Below are 15,841 nucleotides of genomic sequence, written 5' to 3'. Positions count from 1 at the left end.
TAATATTGTTTCATGTGCATTAACGTATTTCTTTGTTTACCTTGAATTATATTAACAAACTTACTTTTTTATTATTTTTAAATCAAATTAATTTTCAATTAATCATATACAACATGTTAAAACATTTATCAAGGGATTTGTAATAATCATCGTAAATTGTAAAAGGTGAAAATATAATATAGATCGGCACACTCGTATACTTTTGCGTAAAAAGAAATTGGACTATTAATCCGATATCAGGTAGAAGATTGTTTGTTTGTTTGTTTGTTTGTTTGTTTTAACACGTTTGTGCACATTTAGTAGAGGTTGTAAGCTAACACGGACCACGTGTGAATGGCCACGTCTCACCTCAAATTAGATTTTTGAGAGCTTTTAAGCAGTTTTAAAGTGTTTGGGATGCCCTTCAGTTTGTGGAACTATAATAATAATAATTAAAAATAATAATAATAATAATAATAATAGTAATAATAATAATATCATGTTTAAATAATTTGATTATGCTGTGCTCATGAATCCAAAGCGCGCGTCCAATGTTTATCCAAATGTTGCTCTAAAGATGTTATTCAGAATGATTATAATCAGGACTCGGTCCATTGTAATTGTTATAACTCGTGCCTTAACATCCCTAATCAGAGCCTTTTCAAAAAAGAGAGCGTTCCGTGCGTCCCATGCGCGTCTTCAAGAAAGAAAAACTCTCCACTGATTGATGGCCCCATGTTCCTCTCCTCCCCGACATCACTCTCACTCCCTTCTCTCCTTTCGTGCGCCCACGGTTAGTGACGTATTGTACTCCATTGTGTCGCATTATCCCGCATTGTGCGGCGGCGCTCGTGCGCTCTCCGGGGCCGCGCGTCCGCCTCGGTAATGAAGTGCGCGAGCTCTTAAATGCTACCTGCTTTTTAAGAGAAGCCTTGAAACAGGGTCGCAGGGGTCAACCTGCCTGGGTGACCTCTGAAAAGCAGCGCATTGTCCGGTTTCCGTGGGTGCAAAAAAGCGCACGTGGACAAACGCAAACAGCACTTCATCGCTAATAAGAGCGAAGGACACACACACCACAAAGTCCTCCAACACCTGCGTGGCTCTTCAGGCGCTGCTCGCCATCCGCTGCTGCTGCTGCTGTTGTGTCGCGCCTTTTCACTGTTATAAAGCTTTTATATTTAACTGACTCGTGGCTCTTCATGGCGCACCAGACTGAAGCTGTTTGCAAATGAGAAATTAATTAGGGCCTAAATAATAATAAATAAATAAATAAATAATAATAATAATAATAGGTTAAATAAACCTTTATCCAATATCAGCAGGGCACTGAGTAACATGATACACAACAGCCACCTGTGTAGCTTAAAATACTGAATATAATTAAATATTAATCAGTAACTACTTTATTAGATTATTAGAAGTATTCGTGTAATTATGACACCAACTTAAAATATAGCCCCATATAATTTTATTATAATACTGCTTTAAAAAGAACATCCGAATAAAAAACATTTATTATTTAAGAATAACAAATGTTTCTTTTATCTATGCTATATCTTTATAAACGTATGTTATAGATGTCCTAAAATTATTTTTGACATGTGACATTATGATGATGAATAATGATGATTTATTATTGTAATAATAATAATAATAATTATTATTATTATTATAAATATTATTATTATTACATGGTAGTTATTGGTTAAGTTCCAATAGAATAAATAAATATATAAAAGCCTACTAACCAGTCAAATGTGTTCCCTAATTAATTAAGTGATAAAAATGTTAATCGTTTTCTTAAGCGTTTGAGGGTGAAAATAAGGTGGGCGTGGTTTATCCTTAGGTGCGCGGCAGCTCGCCGCTGATTGGCTGGCGCGGTCCGTTAATGGCACGCGACTGTCGATGTCCTTATAAAAGGTCTTCGCGTGCCGGGATTCCCTAAACTGCAGAAGAGGATGGACGCCGTGCTGGACCCGTTCTCTGGCCTGGACTCTTTCTCCTCCACGTATTTCGACGACGATGATTTCTTCACCGAGCGATGCTCGCGTGAGCACATGGACACGGACGACTTCTTGGACGACGACGTCGACTTCCTCGCGAGTCAGATTCAAGAGTACTACGAGGAGTGTCGTGCACACGATGAAGAATACGGCTGCGACGTGGGCCGCTTCTCCTCCTCCTCCTCCTCTTCATCCTCTTCCTCGTCCTACGGTGTGTGTGAGTTCTCCCCGCGGCGCGGAGACGGTGCGCTGCAGCTGAAGCGGCGGAGGAGAGCGCGCTCCGAGCAGGAGATGCAGCAGCTGCGCCAGGCCGCCAACGTGCGCGAACGCAGGCGCATGCAGTCCATTAACGACGCGTTCGAAGGTCTGCGCTCTCACATCCCCACCCTGCCTTACGAGAAGCGCCTCTCCAAAGTGGACACGCTGCGGCTCGCCATCGGCTACATCAACTTCCTGGCCGAACTGGTGCAGTCCGACGCGCCCATCCGGAGCTCCAGTCACGAAGCTCTGAACCAACCCAAAAAAGTCATCATCTGCCACAGAGTTACAAGTAAGAGTCGAGCAAACATTTACACACTTAGCATGCACCTGTTAGGTTTATTATTTCACAGTCAGTCACTGGTAACTCATCAATTACTGCAAATCTTTTTATTTCTTTTGCACGAATTGCAAATGTTCATATGTGCACAACTTTCCAGACTTTTTACATTGTCTTCTCGCTATTTATACAGCAAATTAATATGGAAAAACAGAACATCTGTTATTTAATTATCTGATAGCTGAGCGTGAAATGTGTTTTAAACAGAACAGCTATACATTTTCCAAACATACAGCCTACCAATATCTATTATTACTGTTATTATTATTGTTATTAGTAGTAGTAGTAAAGTTTTCCTGTTTTTTTTTCCTCTCCAGGATCTCCTTCTCCTGATGACCCAGATTACGGCCTGCCCCCTCTGGCCGGTCACTCTTTGTCTTGGACGGATGAGAAGCAGCTCCGGGAGCAGAACATCATCCGCAGGGCGAAGGTTTGGACCCCGGAGGACCCCCGCAAAGTGCACTTCAAATCCGCGCTCACCGACATTGAGAACGAGCCTCCATTTGAGCTGGTGGTGTGATCCTCTGACTCCCTCAAGGACTGTGTGGGATTCTCCACTCTGATCATTTCGCATTTATGTTACTATGTAAATATGTATTATTATTATTATTATTATTATTATTATTATTATTTCAGCTGTCCAGTCTGGAGCTGAACATAGAGCCGCTGGCAATCACCGTGTAGTGCGTCGTTATTTAATTGTTGCTTAATTGAATTTTTCTGATAATATATTTGTATAATTTAACGTTGATTTCTACGGATGTCCAACGAGACAGAACTTATTTTTTATAAAAATGAAACGTACCGTGTCTCAAATGGTCTATATTTATAATGATGATGATGATGATGATGATGATTCAATAAATTCTTCTATTGATTCATTCAAGCCTGACTCTTTTTGTTTTTCTGTTTTATTTAAATGTTTGATTGAAGGTTTAATATAGATTTAATACAGGTTTCATGACCTGTTATTAGTAATATATAATACCTTTATTATTAGAAATCACACTATATAAACGTATGGACAAAATTATAATAATACAGAGAATTATAATAATTAAAATGTTGAATGTGTCCATCTGTTCAGGATGAAATATACTTGACATCTGTTTTTTTTTTTTCATTATTATAAAAATAACTTATTCTTCAAATATCTACAGGTAAAGCTTACACTATAACATAATAATAATGTAATTATTTTACAGCATTATCATATGTGTTGCTAATACATTATTAATACAAAAATTCTGATGGAGGTATTCATTGGCATACAGTACTTTTAGTAATTCCTAAAGGCAACAAATATTCAGTTTTTTTATTCTACTTTTTTGAAGGCTATAAAAAGATCAAGATTAAGGACCAGTCGCTAATTGGAACCTTTAATTGTGTTGAAAACAACAAAAAAAAACTTCTGTACTGTACTGTACTGTGACATAAGGTAATTTAAATTAATTGACAATTAATCTGTTGTTTTGCTGTTTGGCACAGAATCAGATACTCAACAGTGCAAGCTTCTTCCTGTTGTGTTGTAATTAAACACAGTTAGTGTCTTTTTCTATTAAAAAAACCAATCCCTTTGGGTTGGATGTTTTGGTCACCAAAGGTGAGGAAGGACAAGATCATGGGTGGCCAAGGATCACTGATGTGCAGAGGGAGTGACGCATGTTAGCATGTAGGGCCTGATTGCACAGAAGAGCTGTTGTTGTTGTTGTTGTTGTTGTTTAGTTATTTAATCATGTTCAACTCTTTGTAATCTTTTAGACCATAGCATGCCAAGCCTTCCTAGGTGCTGTCAATAAGGTTTTCTGGTTCAGGATACTGGAGTGGGTTTCCTTCTCCAAAGGATTATCTACAGGGAATTTGGAAACGCCAATTAGCCTAATCTGCATGTCTGATGACTGTGGGAGGAAACCAGAGAACCAGGAAGAACAGAAACCCACCAAGAACAGGAAGAGCATGCAAACTCCACAGACCCAATGAGGGAATCGAACCCAGGACCTGCTGGTGCAGGGCAACCAAAGAAATGGACCACAGAGCAGTGGAAGAAGGTTTTGATTTGGCCATCAGTTTTGTTTTTTTACATCATGTGGATGGCTGGGTGTGTCACTTACCTATGGAAGAGATGGCACCAGGATGCACACAGGGAAGAAGGCTAGCCGGGGCAGGCATTGTGGTGCTCTTGGTTGTTCTGCTGGAAAACGTTGTTACATGTACTGTGATTTATGTGGATGACACTGTTGAAGACTGAGTTACACCCCTTCGTGGAGACGGTGTTCCCTGATAGCAGTGTCTTCTTCCTGCAGAATAATGTGCCCTGACACACTGCATACATTGTTCAGAAACGGTCCAAAAAGCACAACGAAGAGTCTGAGGTGTTGCCTCAGTCTCCGAATTCTCCAGATCTCAATCCAATCAAGCATCTGTGGGACGTGCTGGACAAACCAGTCTAATCCATGCAGGCCTGACCTCACACTTTACCGGTCTAAAAGGATCTGCTGCTTATGTCTTGATGCCAGATATCACACACACACACACACACACACACACACACACACACACACACACACACACACACACACACACACACACATATTCAGAGGTCTTTTGGAGCCCAGGCTTCAACAAGTCAGAGAGAAGTACAAAATATTATGTAGGTGTTTTTTTAATGTTATGTCTGTTGTTCAGTAACTATTCATGTGTTCCTTTCAGTGAGTCTCTTCATACTCATGTGTATTTAGTAATTCTAAGTGTTGAGACCTGGTAGTAATAAAATGAGCTTATAGCTTACTTTTTTGAGATAAATATTTATAAGGTGGCAAATACAGCTCAACTTATGAGACAAAAATGGTCTAATACTGTGCAACAAGATTAAAAACTTCATCTGTCTAAGAACAAGTTACATGATGAGTGTAGATATAAAGTTTGGGCTCTGGCTCAATGAAATGCAACATCTGAAAGATGCCACAGCTTGTGTGTGTGCGTGTGTGTGTGTGTGTGTGTGTGTGTGTTTATTTATTAGCTATAAATAGTTGGAGGTCTGAGGTTGCTCCAGGCCCCAGGGGGGAACCATGCAGGTGCTCGAAGGCTGAATTTTCCCGTGGAAGCTTTTTCTCTGCATGCTCTACGTCAGCTCACGGATTTCTTAAGAACCAACCCAAAACTTAAAAACTCTCAGAGCCCCCAAAACATCCTTTCAATTACAGACACACACACACACAAACACACACAGTTCTACATGGAAGAGAAAAAGCAGCAAAGCAGCAAGTGACACATGAAACGGTGTCTTGGGTAAGCTCCATGTGCTTTATTCAAAATAACAACTTTAATTAGGAGCACTGTATTATTATTATTATTATTATTATTATTATTATTATTATTATGTCGTCGTCGTCGTCGTTGTTGTTGTTTATCTTTTATGTCCTACAATTAATTCTGCGCTTCACCTATGTTTTTTGTTTTTTTTGCAAATCGTTTTTTTTTCGATTTTGCTTTAACTTTAACATGAAATTGTCCGAAACGTAACGCATTATCGCCTCATTAAGCCTCTAAACTAGCGCGTGTCATCTCATTAGGGCTCATTAGAAAAACAAATGGCACTTGGGACTGACAGCGGACGAGTCGCACTGAGAACCGCAGAGCTGCTGGATTATATACTTCACTCATGACAACATTTTGGTTTTAGGAGAAATCGTTTTGGATTTTTTTTTTGGACACTGTTGGAAGAGATGAAGAATCAGAAAATTTGTCGGAATCTAGAACTTGGGATAAATGGCACTGGGACTGTAATGCGTGTGTGATTATAAAACATCAGAATCACCATGAAAGTGATGAGCAATATTTTTAACCCTTGACTCACCTGGTGGATCATCTCAATGACCTTGGGCGCCGTTAAGGATGAGGATGAGGATGAAATGTCGTATAAAGTGTGTGGCTGGGAATGAACTCTACAAGAAAACGCAGGCTTTGCATCAGGGTTGCCAAATTCGAAGATTTCACCACCACGCCCGAATTATTCCAAGCGCATTTCATTTTTCTGTTCTGTTTACTCTGGATTAAAGTCGATCAGGCAACACTGTTATGTGCGCCAGTAAACTTGGAAGTGTTTTTCCTCGCACAAAGAAGATGCTAAAATACGCTTCTTGCGCGCCTGTACCAATGATGGAGCTGTGGCGAGTCCAACGGACAGTTCAGCAAAACGTTTATAATAATAATAATAATAATAATAATTGTTTTTGTTGTTGTTGTTGTTGTTGTTATTATTTTTATTATTTTTCCAATTTCGTTTTCCCTTACATTCTTCATTTGTTTCACGTGGATGAAAGCGCACAGATTAGGTGCATTTACTATCATAAGACACTATTTATTTGAATAACATCGTCTTCCAGACTGCACAACCACGTGATCTCTTACGATACTGTATACTTATATTTTTAAAAGTACTCTGTAGATTATACATATAAAATCGAGTTAGCGTTTTGCTCTTGTCCTCTGAAGAAAACGCGCAAAAATTTTGCAAAAACGATTTTATTTTACAGTTTCATCTAAAACGCACGAAATATATAATCGTGATAATATCGTGCCAAGAGATTACCGCGGTATGATCAATATTAATATTGCTAAAATTCAGGAGGGGGAGGGAGGGGGGGAACCTAAGCCCATCAGTCTAAAATTTTAGTTATGTGCGACATTTTTAAAAGAAGAAAAGTGCAGTTTATAAAGAGAGAGAGAGAAGGAGGGGGAAAGTGAGCTCGGACAAACCCGCAGCCCCGTGCAGAGCTCCATTCCGGTGCGTGCGCAAAACCCGGTACGCCATGGTCACGTGCTTATTACTGTCCCCCTTTAAAAACGTTAGAAAGCTATTAGCCACGTCTTTTGCAAGTAACTGGATGAAATTGTGACTAAAGCAGGTCTGAGAAGCGCAAACACACATATGTCAGATTGTTTCATTAAAAGTCTTTTCTTTATTTGCTTTCTGTGCGCTTTTGTGCGCGGATGCGGTTTTGGCTCAGAAAGTTCAAATGATTCGCCACATAGACACCGGTTGCTTTCTCAAGAGCTGTTGCTGCGTACAAAAGCCCCATATGCTTAATGGCAGTGGCGGAGAGGCTTTAAAAATGAAAACGAGGTCTTTTTAAAAGTTGGAAAGGTTCCCTTTATTTGATTTAGATGGCACAGGCTGCTTGCGCGCAAAGCGAAAACGCGCCTGGCCATTGACTCCGGCTCTCATTTATCTCGGGCCATAAGTGTGTTTCATTACAGCCATGAGCTTTTCATCGGCCGCCTTTGTTTCCTGTGAACGTCTAATGCCGTGAATTAAAGAAGTGACAATATTTTCCATCAGCTTGAAGCTCTGAGAGAAGGGCTCTCGAGTTTGGCAAAAATCAGGCGCATCATTCATCCTGTCACGCCGCACCTGTGCGCCTGGCATTCAAACTCCACAAAACCTATTCTTATTAACCTTAATTATTCAAAAACGGTGGCACAATGGCTGAAATGGAGCAGGTTGAAGTCTGTTTATTGGCCCTAAATGTTTTTTTCTCTTCCTGAGAGATCTCCCCAAGGCTCTTTGTTCAGGACCTCTCTCCTCCTTTCAGCCTCGTAGAAGGTTTTTTTTTTTTAGTCAGGATTTTCAATTGCAGCATCTGCTTCATCAGAGGGATCAAAAAATATGGAGACACCAAACATATGCATGTGAGGGATTTGTTAAATCCCTGTAATGAGTTATTAACTGCGGTCGAACAATAGCGCACAAGATGGCGAGGGCCTTTTGGTAATACATTCACTTTTTGGAAACGCCTGGCTATTACACTTCTGTGTAAAATGAACGCCAGGTGATGAGACTAAAATCCTTAAAGGCCAGCTCTCTTTTTCTCTTTCTCTCCCTCTGTCTCTTACTCTTTCTGTGCTGCTGCCTCTTTTCTCTCTCCATGTGAAAAACCATGTCGACGCACATAAATTTAATTGGCTGATCAGTCTAATTGACTTGAAACAAAACTGTTTGCGGAGTCGCATAGTTTAAAAAAGTGCGCTCACGTCCACACGTCGTGCTTTACTGTTCCCATATTGTACCAAAGACAAAGCTTAGTGCTACATTAAAGGCGAGAAAACCATGCCAACACGTCTTGGAGACGTTGTAAGGGCCTCTCTGTGTCTCTCTTTAAGCAGCTGCTATCCAGGGCCTAGACGCACACAAAAAAGAAAGAAAATAAAAAGAAGTTGGAAATAACCAGGTGCAGAGAAACCATCGCACAGAAAGCTGGACAAGGATGGATATGTTACGCTTAGCAATAAAGATATCAGTGCGCTTGTTTGAGGTTACTTTGGTTACTTTGGCACCGAGAGTCCCCTCCTTTTCTGGGGTCCCTTGTGTGAACCAAACTTTAAACACCTGTTGCTCGGGTTGCTCTCATCATAAATCCAGTGGAATAATCATGATTATGTTATCATGGTAAACGGGAGGCGGGGGTAAGAGGGATCGCGGGGTATTAAAGCCCCCCCTTGGAGAGGGAGAGAGAAGGGATTTTGGCAGGGTTAAACGCTTAAAGAGACTCCACTGGTGTTTATTGGATCTGGCAGCTGGCACCCTGATGGCCAAACACTAATGAAAGGGCTATAATCCGAAATATGAGCGGCTTTAATGCTTATTAACGTTTATAAAAGTCTATACTGTTGCACTGCTGAGACCACACAGCAAAAATCATCGGGGTTTCACAGCAGTTTAAAGACTGCACACGCCAGTGCACTGCTGTACCTGTTAAATTGAGCACTGGATAGGTTTGGCACACATTTTAATTTTATCCAAAGAGAAATTAATGCATTTAATCCAAATCAGTTGAGGGATTAAGTGTCTTGCCCAAGTGCCCACCGGTGGCGCTGTGGTAGTACTGGAGTTTGAACGAACAACTACTTGGTCAAAAATGTAGAACTTTATCTGCTGAGCTTCCACTGCCCTTCAGCGCACGCGTATTAACAGGTCGCGCGCACACACGAGTTAAATTTGAACATAGTTATATCAGTATGTGGGCGAAGTACCATGATGAGGGGTCAGATTTGAGCTGCAGCAAATGCGAGTGTTTATATACCACTATAGATAGATAGATAGATAGATAGATAGATAGATAGATAGATAGATAGATAGATAGTGATTGAAAGATGCTCTTAAGGAATTTGATTAGTTTCTACGCTAGGAAACTAGCTGTAAATATATATTATTGCAGTAGAAATGCAAACATTGTTTAATTTGTTTAATCGTTCTAACTTCGTCAAAGTAAGTAAGTTTTTAAAGACGAATGACGAGGAGGAGGAGGAAAAGAAGAAGCAACATGTTTTCATCCCCCATGTGTCAAATATTGTAGCATAGGCAGGATGATGATGATGATGAATTTGAAAAAGAAGAAGGAGAAATACTAGGTATATTCAGCTAACATTATTATATGTTATAATCGTAAGAATAAATATTATGATTAGAGTGAAAATTTAAACACTGTTTTATTAGTTCATTCGTTTTAACTTCTAGATATTTAGGTCGTGTCTTTAAAATGTAACAAATTGATATATTAATTGTGTGTTTATTCGTGTCACCTAAATTCCTGTAGACCAGAAACAAACCTAGATTTATTTTTCTATTTTTAGTTAGTTAGTTTTTATTTAGTTATTTAACTCTGCAACCCCAATCCGACTCCTAGCACAAACAAACCCATTATTAATTCCTCCCATAATCCTTCTGGCATGAATATGATCGCTTTGTAAGTGTACAGTTTCTTTACAATGATCTATTAAACAAATAATCAATGCGTCAGATGGACACTTGTCCTGGTTCCAAACCCTCTCCATGGGACCTGGATGTGGTTCAGCGCGCAGCATATTAACAACAACAAGAAAAAAAAACCCTCTTTAATAAGTCATGCACGTCTGTGATGAGTTATAATAAACTGCGCACTGGGGACAGCTGGCCTTGCTTGGCCACGCACAGAGCCACAGTGCCACCCTGGATCTGCCATGCACAGCCACTGTGACCTTCCCCCTCCAGCTCGCCTTTCACACCATTACAGCCATAAAGGCGTCGTGCTATGATCTTTGTGCTCCGTAGAAAGGGCTCGAATATGGTGCTTAATAGGAGAGGCATTGTGTCCAGCTTTTGCATGCCTCGTCCTATGAATTATTGCTTCTCTTTTATTCGCATGGTCTGCAGTTACCATATGAGGTTCATCCAGAGCCTGCCAGGCACTTGACTCCCATTTTTATTAATGCTTCTTCTTTCCCGAATAGCCCGAGGTGTCATACTAAACAAATCAATCCTCCCGTGATTAACTAAACCCCGATGTGTTTAGTGCATCATTTCAACGGGACACAATTCGTTTTAATCGCTGTAATGCGACTCTGGAGAATGCTAGAGAGCTGTCATTAAACATATCTGCTTGGTCAAACAGGTGGTTTTTCCATCACCTTCGAATTTTCCGACTGTCCCCGAGGTGATATCGGCTCACACATTAACAATTTTCTCTATTTTATTGTTGTGAATTTATGTTTTTTTTTTTTTTAACTGGATATTTCACGGAATCTGCGACAAATAATATCCTGCTTCCGCAAAAACAAAAAAACATGAAAATTACTTTTGTTTGTCTTATGCAGGAGATGACACGTGACCTCAATACAATCCAAGCTCAGTGTCATTTTCAAAAAATTCTGTTTATGCGCGTATTCCTATAAACAGCTAACAAATTAATTAGTGTGTTTTTAATCTGTCAAAATGTTATCTAAAAACACACCAAGGTATTTAATTTATAATTACAAAAAGCAGAACATTTCAAGTCTTTTTTGTTTGTTTCCTTTTTTTAGGGAGCCCAGACATTAAAATGCGCGCTGGTGTTCGTGTTTTTTGTCCTAAAATATCTCTCGTGTGTCATATACCATCTATTGTTTTAAAGAAAAATATTAACTACTTGATTAACTTTTATGTTCTCGCAGGCTTGTAAAGGAATTTCGCTCTTGTTCTCTAAGGAAAACCTGAACCCCCCCATACACACACACACACACACACACAGAGCCCCGAACAAAAATGTGATAAATTACAAATATGCAAATGTTGCGGAGCCGGTTGTGCGTGTGAGTGCGGTGAGGAGGTGAGAGCCCCCGCGCACCAGGACGCGACAATATGTTTCCGTTGCGCGCGCCCTGAGCTCGGACACGCAGCCTCTCCACCGCCGCCTTGGTTTCGCTTTAGGAGAAAAGAGAGAATCAGAAATAGCTCTTTTTCTGTGTTCTCTTTTTCCTTGACGTTGCTTGGTGAAAACCATCATGAAAACCAGGCTTTAGTTTTAATATTCACAAAACAAGTCGAAGGCATGGACTTTCCTTCCCTGTTCTGTTTCTCAGCTGGAATAGATGATGATAATGCATTTACAGGAAGGAATGTAAAAGGTGGTGGTGGTGGTATGGGGGTGGGGGGGGGTCATTCAGCTTTCTTTAAATTGAGTGAAAAAATAGACACTTTGATCAATTCATAGCTTAAAACCTGCGACAAAGTTAATCTCACTTGTGCAAAGAGCGAACTGTGTTTCCCTGTGCGCGCGTGTGTGTGTGTGTGCATGTGTGTGTGTGCGTGTGTATGTACGTGTGTGTACCCTGGGTAACACAGGCAGTGCTGCAAGCTCTCGGGTTCTTTATTGTGCTCCTGAAGGCTGTATAAGAGGCAGCTCAGTGCTGATTTGCTCCATAAGTTTCTTCTACTGGGTTTTAATGGCCTCGGGCCAGGCCTGGGAACGCTTCCAGCCTTGACTCCCATTAACCCTCTATGGTGAAACTCTGCTGGAATCCAACACACCAGCCATCGCCATTTATCCCCTAACTAATGCAACCAATTAATTTCTTGAGGTGCACAAAAAATCCAGTTTTTTTCCAGTGTTGTTTTACAAACTGTGCTCTAGTGTGTGTGTTTAGTGACTTTGCCCCCTCCTGAGAGCGTTTAAGGTGCTGATATAAATCAGACACCTGACTCTGGTCTTGCTGCAGAGGAAAAACAGAGGAAAAAGGGAAGAAAAGAAGAAGAAAGAAGCACTTCAGACTGAGAACAGCCGATAAGTGTGATGCATTGTGTTTTCTTTGACATGCAGTAGCCTAGTTAATAAGAGATTACAAGGAATTAAAGCATAATCACATAATCCCGGTGCGAAAGGGCCCCGGCAGTGATCCCAGCTCGCCATAACCAGATGAACATCCGTCTGAAATGACACTCTGTTAAAGGAGAAATTGGTAATTGATTCTAAGCTTGTCTCTGAGGATCAACGAGGGCTGAGAGAAGCTGGCTCTGGAGTACAGCACCGCAGGGGATTCATACTGAGAAGCAACACACACACACACACTCACAGACACACTTACATCTGTTTTCTTGGTATCCTTTTGAGGTCCATCTACTGACCAAATGATGGAGCCTCACTCTAACCTTATCCTCAGGAACCAACAAGAAAACGTTTTGGTCAGTTCGTTACATGTAAAAGGCGATACTCCTGTCAGATAAACCCATACTGGAGGTATCTGGTCATCCGCAAGCTTTTAAAACATTCCCCCACTCAAACAATTACACTCTCACACACACTGAGGCCCAAATATTTTTTTATAGAATAGATACAGTATTTCTATATAACATTCTTTTATACCATCTATACCATTTACATGTTTATTACAAAAACGTTTGTTACTGTACATGATAAAACATTATATATGTGCTTTTACCTAAACAACTTTTTTAAAAGTCTACAGGTTAAAAGATCACACAATGTTGATATCAGAACACGACCAGATATGTTAACAAAAGATTACAAGCTTCTACAAAAAATGTTTAAAGGAAAAGATCTTTTCCATTCTTAGATTTTCTGATTTTTGAGAATTTCATGCAAACATTTTTTTTTTACTTTTTAACAATGAGATATATTTATTTTCCTGAAAAATTTTTTTTTTCATTTACTGTATGTTTTATATATCTATATAAGAAATAAATATTGCTTTTAAAGATGTTTGATTAAGCCTGCTGTGATGATGATAATGATGATGATGATGATGATGATGACTAACATAATGTGTTTTTTTTTTCAGTGTAAAACTCTACCACACACATGGAAGTGGATTCATCTCCACCCTACAGTGAAGTTCTACAAAACCTGAAATGGATCTGCTCATCCTGTTTCCCTCCACAAACACCATCCAAAACCTCCCAGCCCTAAGTCTTCTCAGGGTTTTTTTTTTTTTTTTTTTAATCGTGTGAATCTAAAGGACATTCTTGGATGTCTCCTGATGTTGGCTACAGAACACACACGCGCTTTTTTGAGCCGCTGTGGAAGTGGATTACGGCCATTCAGTCCCGGAGTCAATTAAAGCCTGTTAAAGTCACTGCAGGCTTTGTTTACACATTATGGGAACTCTGTGAAGTGGGAGGAAAAGAAACAATCTAATGAATGCCTTTTCAGAAGGTTATTTAAGGCATGTGTGTGTGTGTGTGTATATGTGTGTGTGTGTGTATGTAGGATAAAGGAATGTCCAAACTCAAACCCTGGAGTTTCATGTTAGGATTTTAAACATTATCTTATCTTAAAAACATTTTCTAGCTTTATGGTAAAAATCTCAGTTAAAACGGGGAAATATTTATTAAATGTTATATCTGTAATTAACCTATTAAATTTTTGGAATTTGTTATAAATTTAGAAAATAGTGCTAAAGTATTATTAAGCTAATATTATGTAATAAGAGACATGACAGGAAATGTGCACTCATCCATAGAATCATGGATTTTATAGGATTAGCACACTTTATATAAAGTGTGGATCAAAATAAAGTATATACAATTTCCATCCATTAATTTAGTATTTATTTATTTATTTATTTATTAGGTGCATGTGCCAGTTGCTTTATTTCTGCTGTGAATCGTGTGTGAGAAAAGCATTCTGTACTTCATGTTCTGGAGTTGGGTTCTTGGGAGGGGAAGGGAGATTGAAGATTGTGACCAAATCTTCATCATCCTCATTCTTAGTCTCTAATCACCACCCTGAAATAAAAGAAATTCAAAGAAAAAAAAAAAAAGTCATAAAAACTTTGTGTGCTTGTGACAGTACCCTGACGCATGACATCTGTAAAAATGCCCCGAACTAGAAAATAAAGTGTCATGTAAAAGTATGAGCCATAAATTGTAATGTAGGATGAGTGCTTTTTAACCATCCCAAGTCATTTTTTTGTACCAATCAAATGAATGTGAGGACTGCCCATGGGAGGGGCGACATGACATTTTCCCCGGCCGAGAGTAAACAGGTCACGGACCCTCCATACACACCAAGGCGGTGGGAGGGAGAACTTTACCACACCGTGTAACCGAATCAAACCAGTGGTTGCCCCTTTTCAGCCCGCTGGAATAGCCATAACAATACCATTCAGAGGCGAGCAGAGAAGACATGCTCCTTTCAGACGCCCTGAGAGAAAGGCTTTCATCCGCTGGAGCAGCTTTGTCGCCTTTGAGCGACAGAAAAGAAAGCTCTTTATGATCTCTCCAAAGCTGTTTGTTTTCTTTCACCTTATTTCTAGTTTTTCTTCTTAGGACAGGCTCGAAGGCCGGAGCGACAGAGACGCCTGATTCTGGGATGAGAGTTTTGAGAGGCGAGGGAGCGCTAGGCGTCGACAGTGCCCCGGTGCTGACCTAGGCCTTTCAGGGTGCTTGAACACATCAGAATTGCCATTGTTGAGGTTGATTAATTGAGTCTGATAAGTTACCATGAATGAAGATTGTTATAGAGTTTAATGTGGTGGGCCTGGGTTTGTAAATGCCCCTTTCACGTCGCTCCATGGCCAAGCATATGGGCCAGACGTATTCATGGTTTAAAAAAAAAAAAAAAAAAAAGAAGGACAAAATTTATGGCTCTGTGTCTTAGTGTTTTTTTTTCTTCTCTTCTTTTGATCATTTTCAGAGTGACTTTTGTAGCTTTCAGCACTAGTCCAATAAAAGCGAATACTTTGTGAAAGCGGCAGTTAAATAGCACTAACACCGTCTGCTTCCAGCGTTTTAGCTGCTTTGTCACGTTGCGGAACATGGCTGGAATATCTGAATGGTTGGCAAACAACAAGTTGTAAATACAGATGATGTTTGGTATGTATGATTTATAGGAGTTAAAACATTTCAAAAGCAGAAGCAAGTATGGAAATATATCTACACACCTAAACACATTTCAGACGTTGCTTTTCAACATGAAAGACTCACTTTAAATAAAAGTGGGCGAGAGTG

At 39.8% G+C, this 15,841-nt stretch overlaps 1 protein-coding gene and 1 long non-coding RNA gene across 2 annotated transcripts; both read left to right on the top strand.

The window, feature by feature from the left end:
- The first annotated feature begins 1,937 nt into the window (after window positions 1–1,937).
- Window positions 1,938–3,466, top strand: ptf1a (pancreas associated transcription factor 1a). Its single transcript, XM_053487038.1, has 2 exons — window positions 1,938–2,532; window positions 2,898–3,466. Exons 1-2 carry the CDS (start codon window positions 1,938–1,940, stop codon window positions 3,098–3,100), a joined length of 798 nt encoding a protein of 265 aa, XP_053343013.1. The 3' UTR covers window positions 3,101–3,466.
- A 2,241-nt stretch (window positions 3,467–5,707) lies between these two features.
- Window positions 5,708–14,431, top strand: LOC128513328 (uncharacterized). Its single transcript, XR_008356368.1, has 2 exons — window positions 5,708–5,868; window positions 13,672–14,431. It is a non-coding gene; the product is annotated as an uncharacterized LOC128513328 (long non-coding RNA).
- Window positions 14,432–15,841: the final 1,410 nt, after the last annotated feature.

Source organism: Clarias gariepinus, chromosome 25, assembly GCF_024256425.1.
Source record: "Clarias gariepinus isolate MV-2021 ecotype Netherlands chromosome 25, CGAR_prim_01v2, whole genome shotgun sequence".
In the NCBI taxonomy this organism is placed as follows: Eukaryota; Metazoa; Chordata; class Actinopteri; order Siluriformes; family Clariidae; genus Clarias; species Clarias gariepinus.
Note: the sequence above shows the minus strand (reverse complement) of the source record. Positions and strands in the feature narration are given on the sequence as shown.